This window comes from Agelaius phoeniceus, chromosome 1 (genome assembly GCF_051311805.1).
Source record: "Agelaius phoeniceus isolate bAgePho1 chromosome 1, bAgePho1.hap1, whole genome shotgun sequence".
Lineage (NCBI taxonomy): Eukaryota > Metazoa > Chordata > Aves > Passeriformes > Icteridae > Agelaius > Agelaius phoeniceus.
In genome coordinates this window covers 82,079,332-82,092,861 of record NC_135265.1, presented here as the reverse complement: position 1 = coordinate 82,092,861, position 13,530 = coordinate 82,079,332, and the positions used below count along the sequence as shown (strand labels likewise).

The window sequence follows — 13,530 nt, the reverse complement described above, 5'->3', positions numbered from 1 at the left end:
GCTCTGTGCTTACATGAACTGAAATATCCATGTAATTTTCCTTTCATGTGCACAACACCTTTAATACCAGGTGGTGTTTTTAAAGCAGTCAAACAGATAAGTGATCTTCCCTTGTGATGGAATTCTAACTGCATCCACACCAGCACTTTCCTTCTAAACTGTGTTTATGATGATATTGAGTATGTTACCAAAAAAGGCTTATTTTACTTAATCAAGATTCTGCCAATACTCCTTTATTAGTTTTGTACAACCTGTATGGATTCTGAGTAGGCCTATATTTCTGTAAGTTTCTCATTCATACCAAACAGAACAAAACTGAAATTTTGATTGTTGCAGGGATCTTCATTCTTACCTACTTGGTGATCAGGAAGAGAACGAAAACAATGCAAATCAGCAACCTAACAACCAGCATGCTCGCAATAATAATGCCATTCCAGTTGTGGGAGAAGGTCTCCATGCGGCCCATCAAGCCATACTTCAACAGGGAGGACCTGTGGGTTTCCAGCCTTATCGTAGGCCTTTAAAATTCCCACTCAGGGTATGTATACCTAACACATCAAGAGAAAAGAAAAAGGCATTTGAGAAGGTTTTTTTTCTAAGAAAGATTTAGTCCACGTTAGCCCACCAGAAGTCACATGGTGCGTCCTGTTTTATATGGTTTGCAGCTTTCAAAAACATATAGTTGCAGTTGTGCTCATATAAGGCTTTTTCCAGCCTTTAATGTAAGACCTTCAATTACAATTTTATATATGTTGAGTATTATGTGTCAATTGACATCTTATTTTCTTTACACAAAGTAATGGAGAGAAAGACAATAAGCCCCTCTCAAACAGGTAGTTCAGGTGTGCCTCTAACAAAGCTTGGCTTTCAAGGGGGCATACTTTGTAGCTGAAGTGTATTTAGAACTATTTTGCCTTACTAAGAAAACAAACAGAGAACTTCTGTTGCTTCTGCATCTGTATTAAACATAGAAAGGCATCGTATAATACTTGAAAGTTCTAAATCCTTAAAATTAGAAAGGAAATTTTATTGGCAAGTACTTACATTTCTAGAATAATATACAGCTTAAACTAGATAGCTGTTTTGTTGTTAGTAGAACTCTGAGTTAAATAGAAACTTCACCACAGCTCACTTAGTGTGGTTTCAGGTATAGCTGAAGAATGGAAGTAATGGCTAACATTGGGTCAGTGTGGTATTGCATCTGAAGGTTCCTTCCTTTACACCCAAATGTCTCGTCAAGGAGAGTCTGTTCCAGATTGAACTTTCTCTTGGCAGTCTGTTGGGATAAGGTGTTAGCTTTCCCATAGCAAGCTTGCTTTGATGATTAGTGAAGCAGAACTTCATAGTGCCTGGTGCTTGAGAAAGATTTCAAAAAGTCAAGTACATGGTAATTCTCTGGTAAGGTGAAAACCTGGCTGAAGAGTAAGCAGCTTCACTGTCAGCTTCTGGTCACAGAAACCTGAGCACATCAAGAAGAACTTTGTCAACAAGGTTTTCCTATTAAAACCACTGTCTTGCTCATATGGTATACAGAGCTAGAAATCTTTCAGGGTTATATGGGAGCTGTGCTGCTCAGTGCAGAAATTAAGAGATGGTCTTTTTTTATGTGACAAAGCAAAGATCTTAAGTCATTCTGGATTCAAATGTTATTTTTTACTGTTGGAACAGTTAATGGAAAGTCTTAGAAATACACAACACTGCAGGTGCTCTGCATGTACTGTGGTTAGGTTTCTTTTTGCTCATTTATTTATAGTGAAACATCAGTTAGTATTTGAACATCCTAGTTTAGCTGCCTTTCTAGGATGATGTATTTTTTTGTACTGGGGTTTCTTGGGGTTTGGTTAAATAACTTTCTTACAAACTTCCCCTCCTTTTTTTTTTCCCTTTTTCAGATATTTCTTTTGATTGTTTTCATGTGCATAACATTACTGATTGCTAGTCTTATCTGCCTTACCTTACCAGGTGAGTCTATTACAGTAAACTATCATTTAAAACAACTCAGTATGCTGCCATGCCCAACCATGGCAGATGTTTTGAAATCATTGTTTGAAGTCAAAAGGCAAAAATATGGAAACTAGTCTCATTTTTAATAATTGTCATCAAATTGTAATCTAAAAATCTAAATGATAGAGATTGCCATTCCCTTTTTGTTGTAGAATAATTTTCCCCTGAGGAGTTCAGGTGCTTCGATCTTGGTAGTATTGACTGGAAAATAATTTAAACTCTTGCACCTGTTTTACTGTTTCGAGAAGGAAAATATGTAGAATGCTTCCAGGTCTTTACAGTATTTTCTTTAATTAAATATTCTGAAGGTGTCATTTTTGAGTATTGCGAGGAGCAGGGAGTTGGACTCAATGATCCTTCCAACTCGAGATACTCTATGATTCGGTCATCTTGACACGTCACTAGAAGATTTTGTGAAGTGGCATGTATATCACTTTAAAATGTCTGAATAAGTACTTCAAAAACAATTGGTATTTTTAAAAATAATTTTGAGTAAATGAAGCCATGTCAACCAGCGTAAATTTCATAAGCTGTCTGCTGTAATACCATGTAATTTACACCTTCTTCTATTAATGATCCTAAAGTCAATAATGTGTTGAGATCAAAGTTATAAATTCTGCGATTGTTTTAGTAGTAGGACATAAAATATTTCCGCTGTAATACTAAGGAAATTAAAACACTATTAAAAATGAACTATAGCAAGTTAGTCTCCCATTTTTGTCAGAGAACTTTAGAAGCCCCATCAGTAAGTCTTAAAAAATCACATGAAGCAATGAAACAACCCAAAGAGAGTTCGTATAATTTTAAGTTCAAGCTTACCCGCTAATGCATGATCGCTGTTGCAGTTCTGAAGATCAGTGTTTAGGCTCTGAACAGTGCTTTGTTTTGCTGTAGCTCAGGTCACATTGCTGACCTAATGAAAATTTTCCGTGGAAAAAATTTTTATGTTTATTTGGCATCATTTTTGAAGCCGTTTGCATAGTGCTTCACACCTTTATGCATTATGGGTATAGTACCAAAAAAACTGTTTTATGTTGAATAATATTTATGCAGGAATATTTCAGATAAATTTGCTAAGTACTTTTTTAATAAGCATCCTTCCCTAATACATCCAGAAGCATTACTGTATGTAACAGTGCTTGTGTTTTCAGTGTTTGCTGGCCGGTGGTTAATGTCATTTTGGACGGGGACTGCCAAAATCCATGAGCTGTACACAGCTGCCTGTGGTCTTTATGTCTGTTGGCTGACTATCCGAGCTGTGACAGTGCTGGTTGCCTGGATGCCACAGGGTCGTAGAGTCATTTTCCAGAAGGTCAAAGAATGGTCTCTCATGGTGAGTCTTGAGAAAAAGTTTTACTGAATTACAAAAAAATTAGCTGATGGGGCTTGTTTCATTTTTTGCTTGCAGGCTTTACTCTATTTCACAGAAACCTGGAAGCTCAACTATTTACTTGTTTAGTTACATGAAATTATCAAAAGGAAAAACCTAATAAAGCTGATAGATGATGATGACCATATCTTTACAAAGTAGCTTGATGCATATTTTCAGGAAGATCTTTACTGGCTGTTGAACTTGCATTGTTCAAATAAAAGATATTTTCCTCAAAAATATTAATTATGAGGAATTGAGAGTCTCAGCATGAAAACAAAATCATACCCCAACTTTTTATCTTGGTTTTGGTTTTGAGGATTTCTGCAGTAGATTTCTTGCTAGTTCCTTTAAACTTAAATAGCATAAATGTATCTTGTTATGGACATTTTAATGTGCTTATTGAATTGTTACACTGTATGTGTTCTTCATGTACTACCATGTTTCCCAAATACCTCATCCATAATTTTCATTTTAGCTTCTTTAAGATCTTAGCTTCTTCAAGAAAATTCATAGTTAAAACTTAATTTCTATTTGTTCTTTGCCGCTTCTCCTTATCATGTTAATTAAGAGTCAGGCTATTTTGTATGATGCAGTTAAATTAAGAGACTTTTAGAATAAATAAAGATTCAAATATGGTGTTCTGAGTCCTCCATTTTTAAGTCAAATATGCCATAATGACTGGATTTTTAAGGTTTGTTTTGTTCCAGAGAATTGGAAATTGGCAGTTTTGGAAAAAAATTTTAGTTTCCCAACATATGAGCATATGCAATGTATTGAAGTGCCATTGGATAGTATTCCCTTTTGAGAACAGTCAATGTGATTTTATGGTTTAGAGCTATATGAGTACAAGTAGGAACAGTCATGATTTTTTCTGGAATTCCTTTTCCTATGGAATAGGACCCAATCTTGAAAACTTGCATTGCAAAACTATGTATGTAGTAAAAATTGTTTCTAGGGGTGTATATGTGTGAAATAGAGTTCTTTGTAGTTTTGGGGTTTATTTACCAGGGCTGTGAGTTTATGTACTTCTAATTACATTTTTGAGTTTAAACGAAGAATCCTCTGGTAAATATATTAATGAAATGCCTTGGGTTTTTTAGATAATGAAGACATTGATAGTGGCTATACTGCTCGCTGGTGTGGTTCCACTTTTGCTCGGTCTTTTGTTTGAACTGGTCATCGTCGCACCTTTGAGAGTTCCTTTGGATCAAACACCTCTCTTCTATCCCTGGCAGGTCAGTTGCTCCCACTCTTCTGCTGCTGTTGATGTAAGGAGTATGGGCTGCCTTGCTTCATGGGGATTTGGTGCTTCAGAGCATTTTCCACAAATATGTTTGTATGTGGCAGAGAAAAGGCAGCTAGTCTGGATGTGAGAATTATTTGAACCAAAAGGATATGCTGAGGAATTTAAACTATGAATAGCTGAACTGTTGTGAGATTACATCAAAGGTTGCATTACAGTGATCAGCTATTTTTCCAGTAGCATAATTGTAAAGTTATGTAAGAAATGAGTATATCTATATGTATGTATGCACAGATGTACATACTCTAATCCTTCTGGAAAGCTTTCTGCATACAGTTATGCAGAAAGAGGTTCTGGTAATTTTTTTTTCTTTGTAAGATTTTAATTCAGTATAAGGCACATTATGAATGTAATTTTTAAATTATTTAGGATTGTGCTGGTTTTGGCCTGACTTGTCAAATCATTAATACAAAATTTTGAGGTAGTTGTGTTTTATTACTCTTCAGTCCAGTCTCACAGGCTGAATGCAAATTTCTGTCCTGCAAGTTGGGAGACGAAATGAAGATAGAGTGGATTGAATGACAAATGCTTCTTCCATCACCTAGGCTGAATTATGAAAAAAGTCATAACTCGAAGAAACCCAGCTGAGGGGACCATAACTCAGAGCATCTAGAATGCCATTTCTAAATAACAAGAAAGTGTTCAGGGACAGTGACTTTTTAAGCTGCCCTAAGCTTTCATTTACTTTCAATATCCAAATGTTTGAAAGCCGTAATGCAAAGAAGAATTTGGCTACTAATTTAATTATTCCATATTTTAAAATCCAAGTATATTTTTGAGCTGAGTAGATGACCAGAAAATCAGGACATCATATAATTACAGTGGTAGATGATCATGCTTTCCAAACAATTTTGGAAAGAATTTGTAATGCTAGAGATTATAAAAATTCTTTACTATTGCACATTAGTTCCTTAAAAGTTTTAAAAGAAGTATACTGAAAAGCTTTATTTTCATGTAGCAGAACTTCTTCAAAATATAGGATAAGTGGGATTTGGGACTTGTTCTAAATGAACAAAGAACTATCAAAATTGAGACTAATTTCCATTTTTTCCCAAAAGAGTTATGCAGAGGTTACATCATTAAATAAACATGAATCAACTTTAACACTGGTGCTTTTTTTCTAACAATTTTAAAAATCATTTAGAATTGGCATTAACAAAAGTTGTCTTTTTAAATAATCAGTTAAAGAAAATGTATTTCCCCAGCAGGTTAAGAAAGTTAATTTAGTCTATGATGTCCCAAGCCTTACCAGTTCTTAGCTGGTTATTCTACTTTATCAGCCTATGTTTTGCATTCTATTTTTGGTGGGTTTTATTGAAAATCTCTTACAAATATCTGTAATCCAGAAAGGATGGACTTATGATGTGAAGTGTTTACTAGAAGCCAATAGTTAGTGTCCTAATTCCGTGCCATAATAATTGCAGTTTATGTCAAAACATAAAGTTTCCACCAAGGAGTGTGACTTTTTTTGTTAAGAGCATTGTTTTGCTTTAAGCTTTCTTACATCAGGTAGGGGTTTGGGAGTAATTAAACTTCAAAAGAAGTTGTTTCCTAATGTATGTTATCATCTTTCTATCTTTTTTTCTATTCTTCTATAGAGAAAGGAAATTAATTTCCTTTTATGTAAGTTAGTTTTTAACCGGAATGTTAGTCAATTGCTTTAAGTCTAATGTTTTTATTTTGTATTTGCCTTTGGTTTAATAGAAGTAGTGATTTTCCTGGTCCCATGGAGCTAAATTTACAGATGTCAGTTAATCTTGAGAGCATTCTCTTTTTCATAGGAATCTGCAGATGATGTCATCTCTTTGGATCAATGTCCCATGTAAATGGAAAAGTGATTATATTTTCACTTATAAGTAATATTAACACATTGCTCTTAAAGCTTTTGGTTGTCAGACTTTTTAAAGATATGTTATTGCTAACACTATAATTTTTTACAAAATTAGGACTGGGCTCTTGGAGTTCTGCATGCCAAAATAATTGCTGCCATAACACTGATGGGTCCCCAGTGGTGGCTGAAAACAGTTATTGAACAGGTAGGAAAAATTCTTCATGTGAATTATCTGTATAGTACATTTTTTATGTTTCTAACTGTGTGTAAAAAAACAGTGTTACTCTTGCAGTGATGGAGTAACTGAGTAGAATTCAACTAGGCTTGTAAAAACCGTTTAAATTGTATAGCCCAATCCATTAAGGTACACTTAACAGTAAAACAAAAACTCAGAAATCTGAATTCAAGAAAATGCTTTGTATACATATATGCATTTTTCTCAGGTTTGTAATAAAATGAGAAAGAAACATGATTATTTCTTCAGATGAAGTCTATGTGTCCAAATACTTGTCCAAATATTGGACAATATTTACCTCCACAAGTAAAGAACACAGAATTTTGCTTTCTCTGCAGCTGTAGTGATTACCCCGTTCATAGATCAGTAGAGATGAAAGACACAATTTCTGTTCCCCTTTGATTATTAAGCAACACAGAACAGTTTCTCTGAGCAGTTCAGAGTCACATGGCCTGTAGCTTTGTTAGAAGTATTTTTTTCTTGGTTATAACTGTTAAATTACATAGTTGCCATCTTGATGAAGTATCTCAGTTGTTTGTCAGAAGGTAATATTTCAGCCCTGCACTGTGTGTGATGCTTGTGGTGCCTGTCCCAACCTCTGTACACAAGGTGCCTCTCGTGAGTAAGTCTAGCACATAGTCCTTTATTAAATCACTTCAGCTGTCACACTGCAGAAATGCCATCTTAGTCTGGGACTTTGATGTGTACCACAGCTCCCTGTTCCATTCTGAACACTCTCCATGGGCTGTTTACCCACTTTCCTGAGCCTTGCAGGCTGTGGCACAGAGGCCATTGTTTAGCTGTAGCTGGTAGCCATTCAAAACTGGTTTTTACCCATGCTTAATCTGGTTATGTTTTGACCTTAGCTTCTGGTAGTAACTGCAGAAGCTTAGGAATTGTGGAGGCCTTTTTTTCAGGAACAGACTCTATATACAGAGGCTCTGGTCTGCCCCACCAAATAAAATAGGATCCTATTTTCTGCCCACTACAAAACGTAATAATTTATTCTATCAGCCTATACAGGATCCTCTTCTAGTAAGTTAACAGTACAAAGTGATCCCAGGTCACCCACAGAACCATTGTCCACAGCTCTATTAAATGATCTTTCAGAAGATCCCTTGCTTTCCTGCAACTGAATCACAACTCTGTTCCAGATTAAACTGGTCTCTTGGGCATTGTTTAAATGATTTCCTGGAACCTTCATGATGTAAATTGGCAGAGTTTTTCTTCTTCAGCTGTGGCCATGGGAGCACCCATTTCCTTTCATAAGAAGAATTGTGTAAAACCTTTTAATTATTACTGTAAGTGCAAAGCAAGGCTTTCTTAATTAATCTGTTCTACTTCTAACTTGTTCCATTTTAGGTATATGCAAATGGGATTCGTAACATTGACTTACACTTCATCATCCGTAAACTGGCAGCACCTGTAATCTCTGTCCTCTTACTTTCCCTGTGTGTGCCGTACATCATAGCTTCTGGTGTTGTACCTTTACTGGGTATGTATGCAGTCAGAACTCTTATTTGTCATCTTATGGTTTACAGCAGGGTAAATATGTTTGTGGAAATAAAACTTCAAGCTTTAGTTTATTTTAAAAAACAAACAAAAAACCCCCCACAAAACCCAAACAAAAAACTCCTCTTCTGCTGACAAGTGTAAATGTTTAAAGACTTCCAAGAATCACACCATGTTCCAGGAATATTGTCCAAATGCTTCTTGAACTCTGTCAAGCTTGGTGCTGTGACCACTTCCCTGAGGAGCTTGTGCCAGTGCCCAACCACCCTCTGGGGGAAGAACCTTTTTCTAATACCCAACCCAAGCCCTTCCCTAGCACGGTTTGAGGCTGCTCCTTGGGTCCTGTCACTGGTCACCACAGTGAAGAAATCAGTGTCTGCCCCTCCTCTTACTCAGGAGGAGGGGCAGACACTGATTTTTTTCTCTGGTGCATTTTAGGTATCCAGCTAGTTTGGGAAAGAAATGGTTAATTCATTTCTTTGGACAATCAGCCTTTGATTTTAGTCCCTCTAGGAGCTATACTGAGCTGAGGCCGTCTTTTTCTGGCTTGTCAGATTCTAAATAAAATTTAAAACAGGTGAAAATCCTGGGTTTATTTTGAGGTTTTAATAGTATTAAAATGTAAATTTTAAATACATAGGGTTTTTTCAGACTTTCCTATTTCCTCACAATTGAGGTAAATAATTTGATTAGAACCAGGGTATATAAGCTTTTTCATCAAGACTTGTCTTGTACTAGTTAGTTTTGATGTTAACATGTTCAAGAAGTCCCATTTTATTCTTCAGTCTCACTTGAATGCCGACTTTTATTGCGTTGACTTTTCTGACACGAGAAGTCAGTAAGCAGATAAGCAGAAGTTAATAGGCAAAAAGAACTGATAAGCTCTTTTCTTTTTCTACCGTGGATTTTCACTCTGTTAATGGAAAACTTTCTGCTTGTAGTGCTTCAGATTAAAAAGAACAGCAGCTGTCACGTTGGATCTTTGAAGTAAATGGATGTGTCATTTATTTCACAGCCCTTCTACTGAAGTATAAAAAGTATGGAAGCAAGTAGAGAAGCAGAAATATGTGAGTTAGCTCAGCAGTATTACAATGTCTAAGGATTGTGTCTTGTTTTGTAGGAGTTACTGCTGAAATGCAGAACCTCGTTCAGCGACGCATTTATCCTTTTCTGCTTATGGTGGTGGTTTTGATGGGAATTCTGTCCTTCCAAGTCCGCCAGTTCAAGCGCCTTTATGAACATATTAAAAATGACAAGTGAGTATATAGTGGGGGATTTTAAATTTTTCCCCTTTATATATCTATATATGTGAATACTTCAGGTTGAATTCAGGTGTTGTAAATTCTTAGGACTAAAAGGGTTTTTAAGTTTTCTAGACAAATGACTCTTTAAGACAGACAGACTGTTCTTGGCAGATGTTTTATCTGTGGTTCAGGTAGATAAACACAGGAATAGACTGTCTTTATAAAGGGAAGACACTTCCCCATGTCTAACATGAGTGTGTTTTCCCACAAATGAAGCTGACTGTTGGTCTCATCTGTAGTCTTGAATGACAGATTAATGTAATGAATTACAACATACCTGGAAGTTAAAATCATGTCTCAAGCTGCTGCTTATAAAACCATTTCTTCAACCTTTTCTGCATAACTGTTTTTCTTACTCTTTTACTTATTAGTCCAACTAACCTGTTAAAGAATGTTCAGTTGTTTTGATAGTTTGTCCTTACTAAATTTTGTGTGGTTTTCAGTAATTATTACTCTGTATTACTCAGAAGCCTGATAAAAATAATAATTTTCCTATTCTTTTCTGGTTATCTCGCTTAGTTGAGCCTCTTATTTGTGTTATTAAATTATTCTTGGTGTTACCCTAATTACCTTTTTTATGGGTTATTAAGAAGATTAGCAACTAATTTAGCAACTAATTCATAGGTGTGTAGGGCTCTTGTACATGCAGAACTAGCATGCAAATAGGAAGCATGAAAAGGAATTTAGGTGGCAAAAAATGTGGAACAATGATAGGAAAAAGGAATAATGTGAAAGGTATGAAAACTGTTAAGCTGCTGATAGTTAAATTTCTTTCAATATCACACTAAAGATATCTTGCAGCCCTTAAGCTTTCCATGGAGTAGCATCAGGATATTTTCTTTCCCTTTAAGAAAGCTTAAGGACCAGCTAAAGTTCCTCCTTTACAATTTATAGAATAACTTTTTATTGAAATGAAAAAATTACTTTGGCAGCAAAGGAGATAGAGTGGATTTGTGTTAAAAAATAATATTCCCTTGTGTTAATTTCTGTTCTTACTGTGATCCCAGGTACCTTGTTGGACAACGACTTGTGAATTATGAACGGAAGTCTGGTAAACCAGGCACATCAACAACTCCACCTCAGTCTTCACAAGAATAGATGGTCATATTAAACATCTTGACCTTCCCTTTGCCTTTACATGTCCTTTTTTCATAGACTCTTCTCGTCTTTGGATATCTCTCCCAATAATACTCTCAGCAGTGTTTTGGCTTCTGTTGGTAGCATCCAGATAGCAGTTAAGGCTCTGTTTCTTATCTGCATTTTCTGATGTTGTAAATGCTGTCTGAGATCTGTATATGTGTATATAGAAGTGTCCTGACACCCTAAAACCTTGGATTAAAAAGAATGTGCATTGTACATCTTTAAAAAGTATATTAATTTATTAAATCTAGTTGTCACTTTATTTTGGACTGCTGTTCTGTTGACAATGTGCCACAAAGCAATAGTGCAAAGAGGCAAGATGTTTTTATAAAATTTGGAGCTTACTTTATGGTGTTCATAACAGTTCTTATTGTAGTAATACAGTATGATTTTTCATGAGTGGAAAGGCCACATAGAGAATATCAAAAGTAAATAACTGTCTTACAGTCAGCAATGAAGTTGCTGTGTCGAGAACATAATGAACTATGTATCTTGCTGTCCAGTCTTTTTTATTATTTTGTATAACACCAAAGCTGTTGTACATTTTTCTATTGCCTGATTGTTTTTCATGTGTCAGAGTTTGTAATATTGTACAGTTGCTGTTAAATCAAGAAAATATTTCCTCTTCTGAGAATTCAGATGTACTTGTTGAGGCTCAGCTGGATTTTTCTATTTGGTTGAAGGGGGTAGATGGGTGTTTGCTTTGGGATCAGGATTCCATTAATTGAAGCAGTAAGTAAAAATTTACTAAGGCTAGGTGATGGAAGTATTTAAAGGTACCAAGAAAAATTAAATAGGTTCACAACTTAAATTGTAGCCAATTTCTTATCAATATTAGAATTTTTCAGGATCTCAAGAAAAGGGATGAACCTTAACTGATGTGCTTGCACAGCACGAAGAGCATAGTGTAAGCAACGTCCTGACCTGATCCTTAGTTAAACGGCGTGAAATCTCTTTTCTGCAAGTTACCAAAGTTGAAAATTGTAGTATGAATTCTGTATTGCACAATTACTTTTAAAAAAACCAAACCCAACCAAAAAAAATTCTCTCAGAATTGGTCACTGTGAATTTTTACAGGAATAATACTGAGGAAGTGATTTATCATGAACCATTTATGGCCTAAGGGGCAGGGAAATACATATGCTATTACACAGGCAAGGAAAAGTTAGCAGATTTCTTTGCAAGAACACAGTCAAACAAGAGCCACCAAATCAAGTCTGTGTTATTTCTATATGTAGATAGTTCTTTTGCAGTAATATTTGGGGGTGGGGGTGGGGGTTATGTAGATAAAGAAAACACATAACAGTATCTCAAAGCTTTAAGTAGCATCAAATCACATGCTTAGATTGCAGTATCTTTCCTGGACCAATGTGGTAAATGTGAATATCCATTGCAGTAATGAGAAAGTGAATAGAACATTTAACTTGCTATTCAGTACACTCTCCTTCAGTATTCTGTACTTACCATGTGTGTATATAATTCATACTTGAGAATCTGGCAGGTGCTTTTAAAGTGTCATCTCCTTTTATTGATGTTGCATCTCTGATCTGACATGGTATGAGCTGATGTGGTCCAGGCTGTGATGGTGGTAGTTCATTCTTTGGTGTCTGGACTCATGTTCTAAGGCAGTGAGCGCAAGCCAAATGCATCTAAATCTAGTGGCAGGAGGATTGGGCTGTCACTCTCAGATCCATACTATTTTACAGAATTACTGTTGTCCTGATGGTTTTGAACCACAAATATTACCCTTGGGGGTGATTTATTAGAGAATTTCCAGTGAAATGAAATCATAGAAAAATAGCCAAAATATTTTTTTCATTTACTGTTGCTGATTTAATGCTGAACTGAGTCTATATTCACCCCATATATTTTTGATGTGCATAAATATTGCATTTGATTATTTACAGTGGTGTACATTGTGGGACAGATATATTTTCACAATAATAAATTCACTGGTAACATACATTATTACTTATGCCAAGATTCTGTTTTTGACATACCTTCCACAAACAGTTCCAAAATGGTCTTGCCACTCAAATGTTGCAAGCACTACTGTGCATCATGCAGAATTTGCAGTAGTGTGGTACTTGTAACTGTGTTTTTATCCAGACAAACTGGTCTTAATATTAAAATTTATTAAGAAAAAGCCTTTGTGCTGTTTCTACTGGTATTTTACAAGTCATTAAAGAAAACAGCAAATCAGGTCAGTCATGCAATGTGAACTGCAGCTATTTTGATGTAGCTTACAGTATCTGTAATTGCTTTTTTTTAAATGGAAAACTGATTTCAAATCCAACTGTTGTGCTGGCATTTGCACTGCTTTACAGATCCCAGGTAAAGTTTGTTTCCAGAACTGTCCATTGTGAACTTCTCAGAAATCTCATCTCCTCATCTTATTTTTACACATTTTGAAAGAATATGGAGGTTGTAGAGAACAGGAATTAAATAACAGTACTTTATAAATTGTTTTAAATTTCAGTGGTTTGCCTTATTGTGTGCTGTGTACTCCCCTGGCATAGAAACCTGATAAGTAAGCATGAAAGTGGCTGTTTCTGACACAGCTGATGAACCCTGTACCAGTGGCTTCCATCTGTGCTGGAGTGATGCAGAGTGGTGTGTGCTCCTGTTACTTTTCAAGTGGGAAGTGGAGGGGGGGGGGGGGGGGGGAACTCTTCCACCACAATTTGTGTTGACCTTGGTCTTGACTGGAGGGGTTGGAGGTGTGTACTGGCTCAATTGTATCTCCTTTGTGTGTTGAGAATCTGATGCTGTTGTTAGTTCCACAAGCCTTCATCCAAGAACTGTCAGATGGCTCTGTAGCTATCTTGT

The 13,530-nt window shown here is 35.9% G+C and overlaps 1 protein-coding gene across 2 annotated transcripts in view; it reads left to right on the top strand.

Moving 5' to 3' along the window:
• The window catches only part of MARCHF6 (membrane associated ring-CH-type finger 6), a 44,294-nt gene extending 31,115 nt beyond the window's left edge, over positions 1 to 13,179 (top strand). For both annotated transcript variants that reach the window (XM_054649906.2, XM_054649898.2), the window contains exons 19-26: positions 337 to 538; positions 1,893 to 1,962; positions 3,156 to 3,337; positions 4,477 to 4,611; positions 6,626 to 6,715; positions 8,108 to 8,240; positions 9,378 to 9,513; positions 10,569 to 13,179. In XM_054649906.2, the coding sequence (XP_054505881.1) occupies positions 337 to 538; positions 1,893 to 1,962; positions 3,156 to 3,337; positions 4,477 to 4,611; positions 6,626 to 6,715; positions 8,108 to 8,240; positions 9,378 to 9,513; positions 10,569 to 10,659 (1,039 nt within the window). In that variant the 3' untranslated portion in view covers positions 10,660 to 13,179. The remainder of the gene's footprint in view (positions 1 to 336; positions 539 to 1,892; positions 1,963 to 3,155; positions 3,338 to 4,476; positions 4,612 to 6,625; positions 6,716 to 8,107; positions 8,241 to 9,377; positions 9,514 to 10,568) is intronic.
• The last annotated feature ends 351 nt before the right edge of the window (positions 13,180 to 13,530 follow it).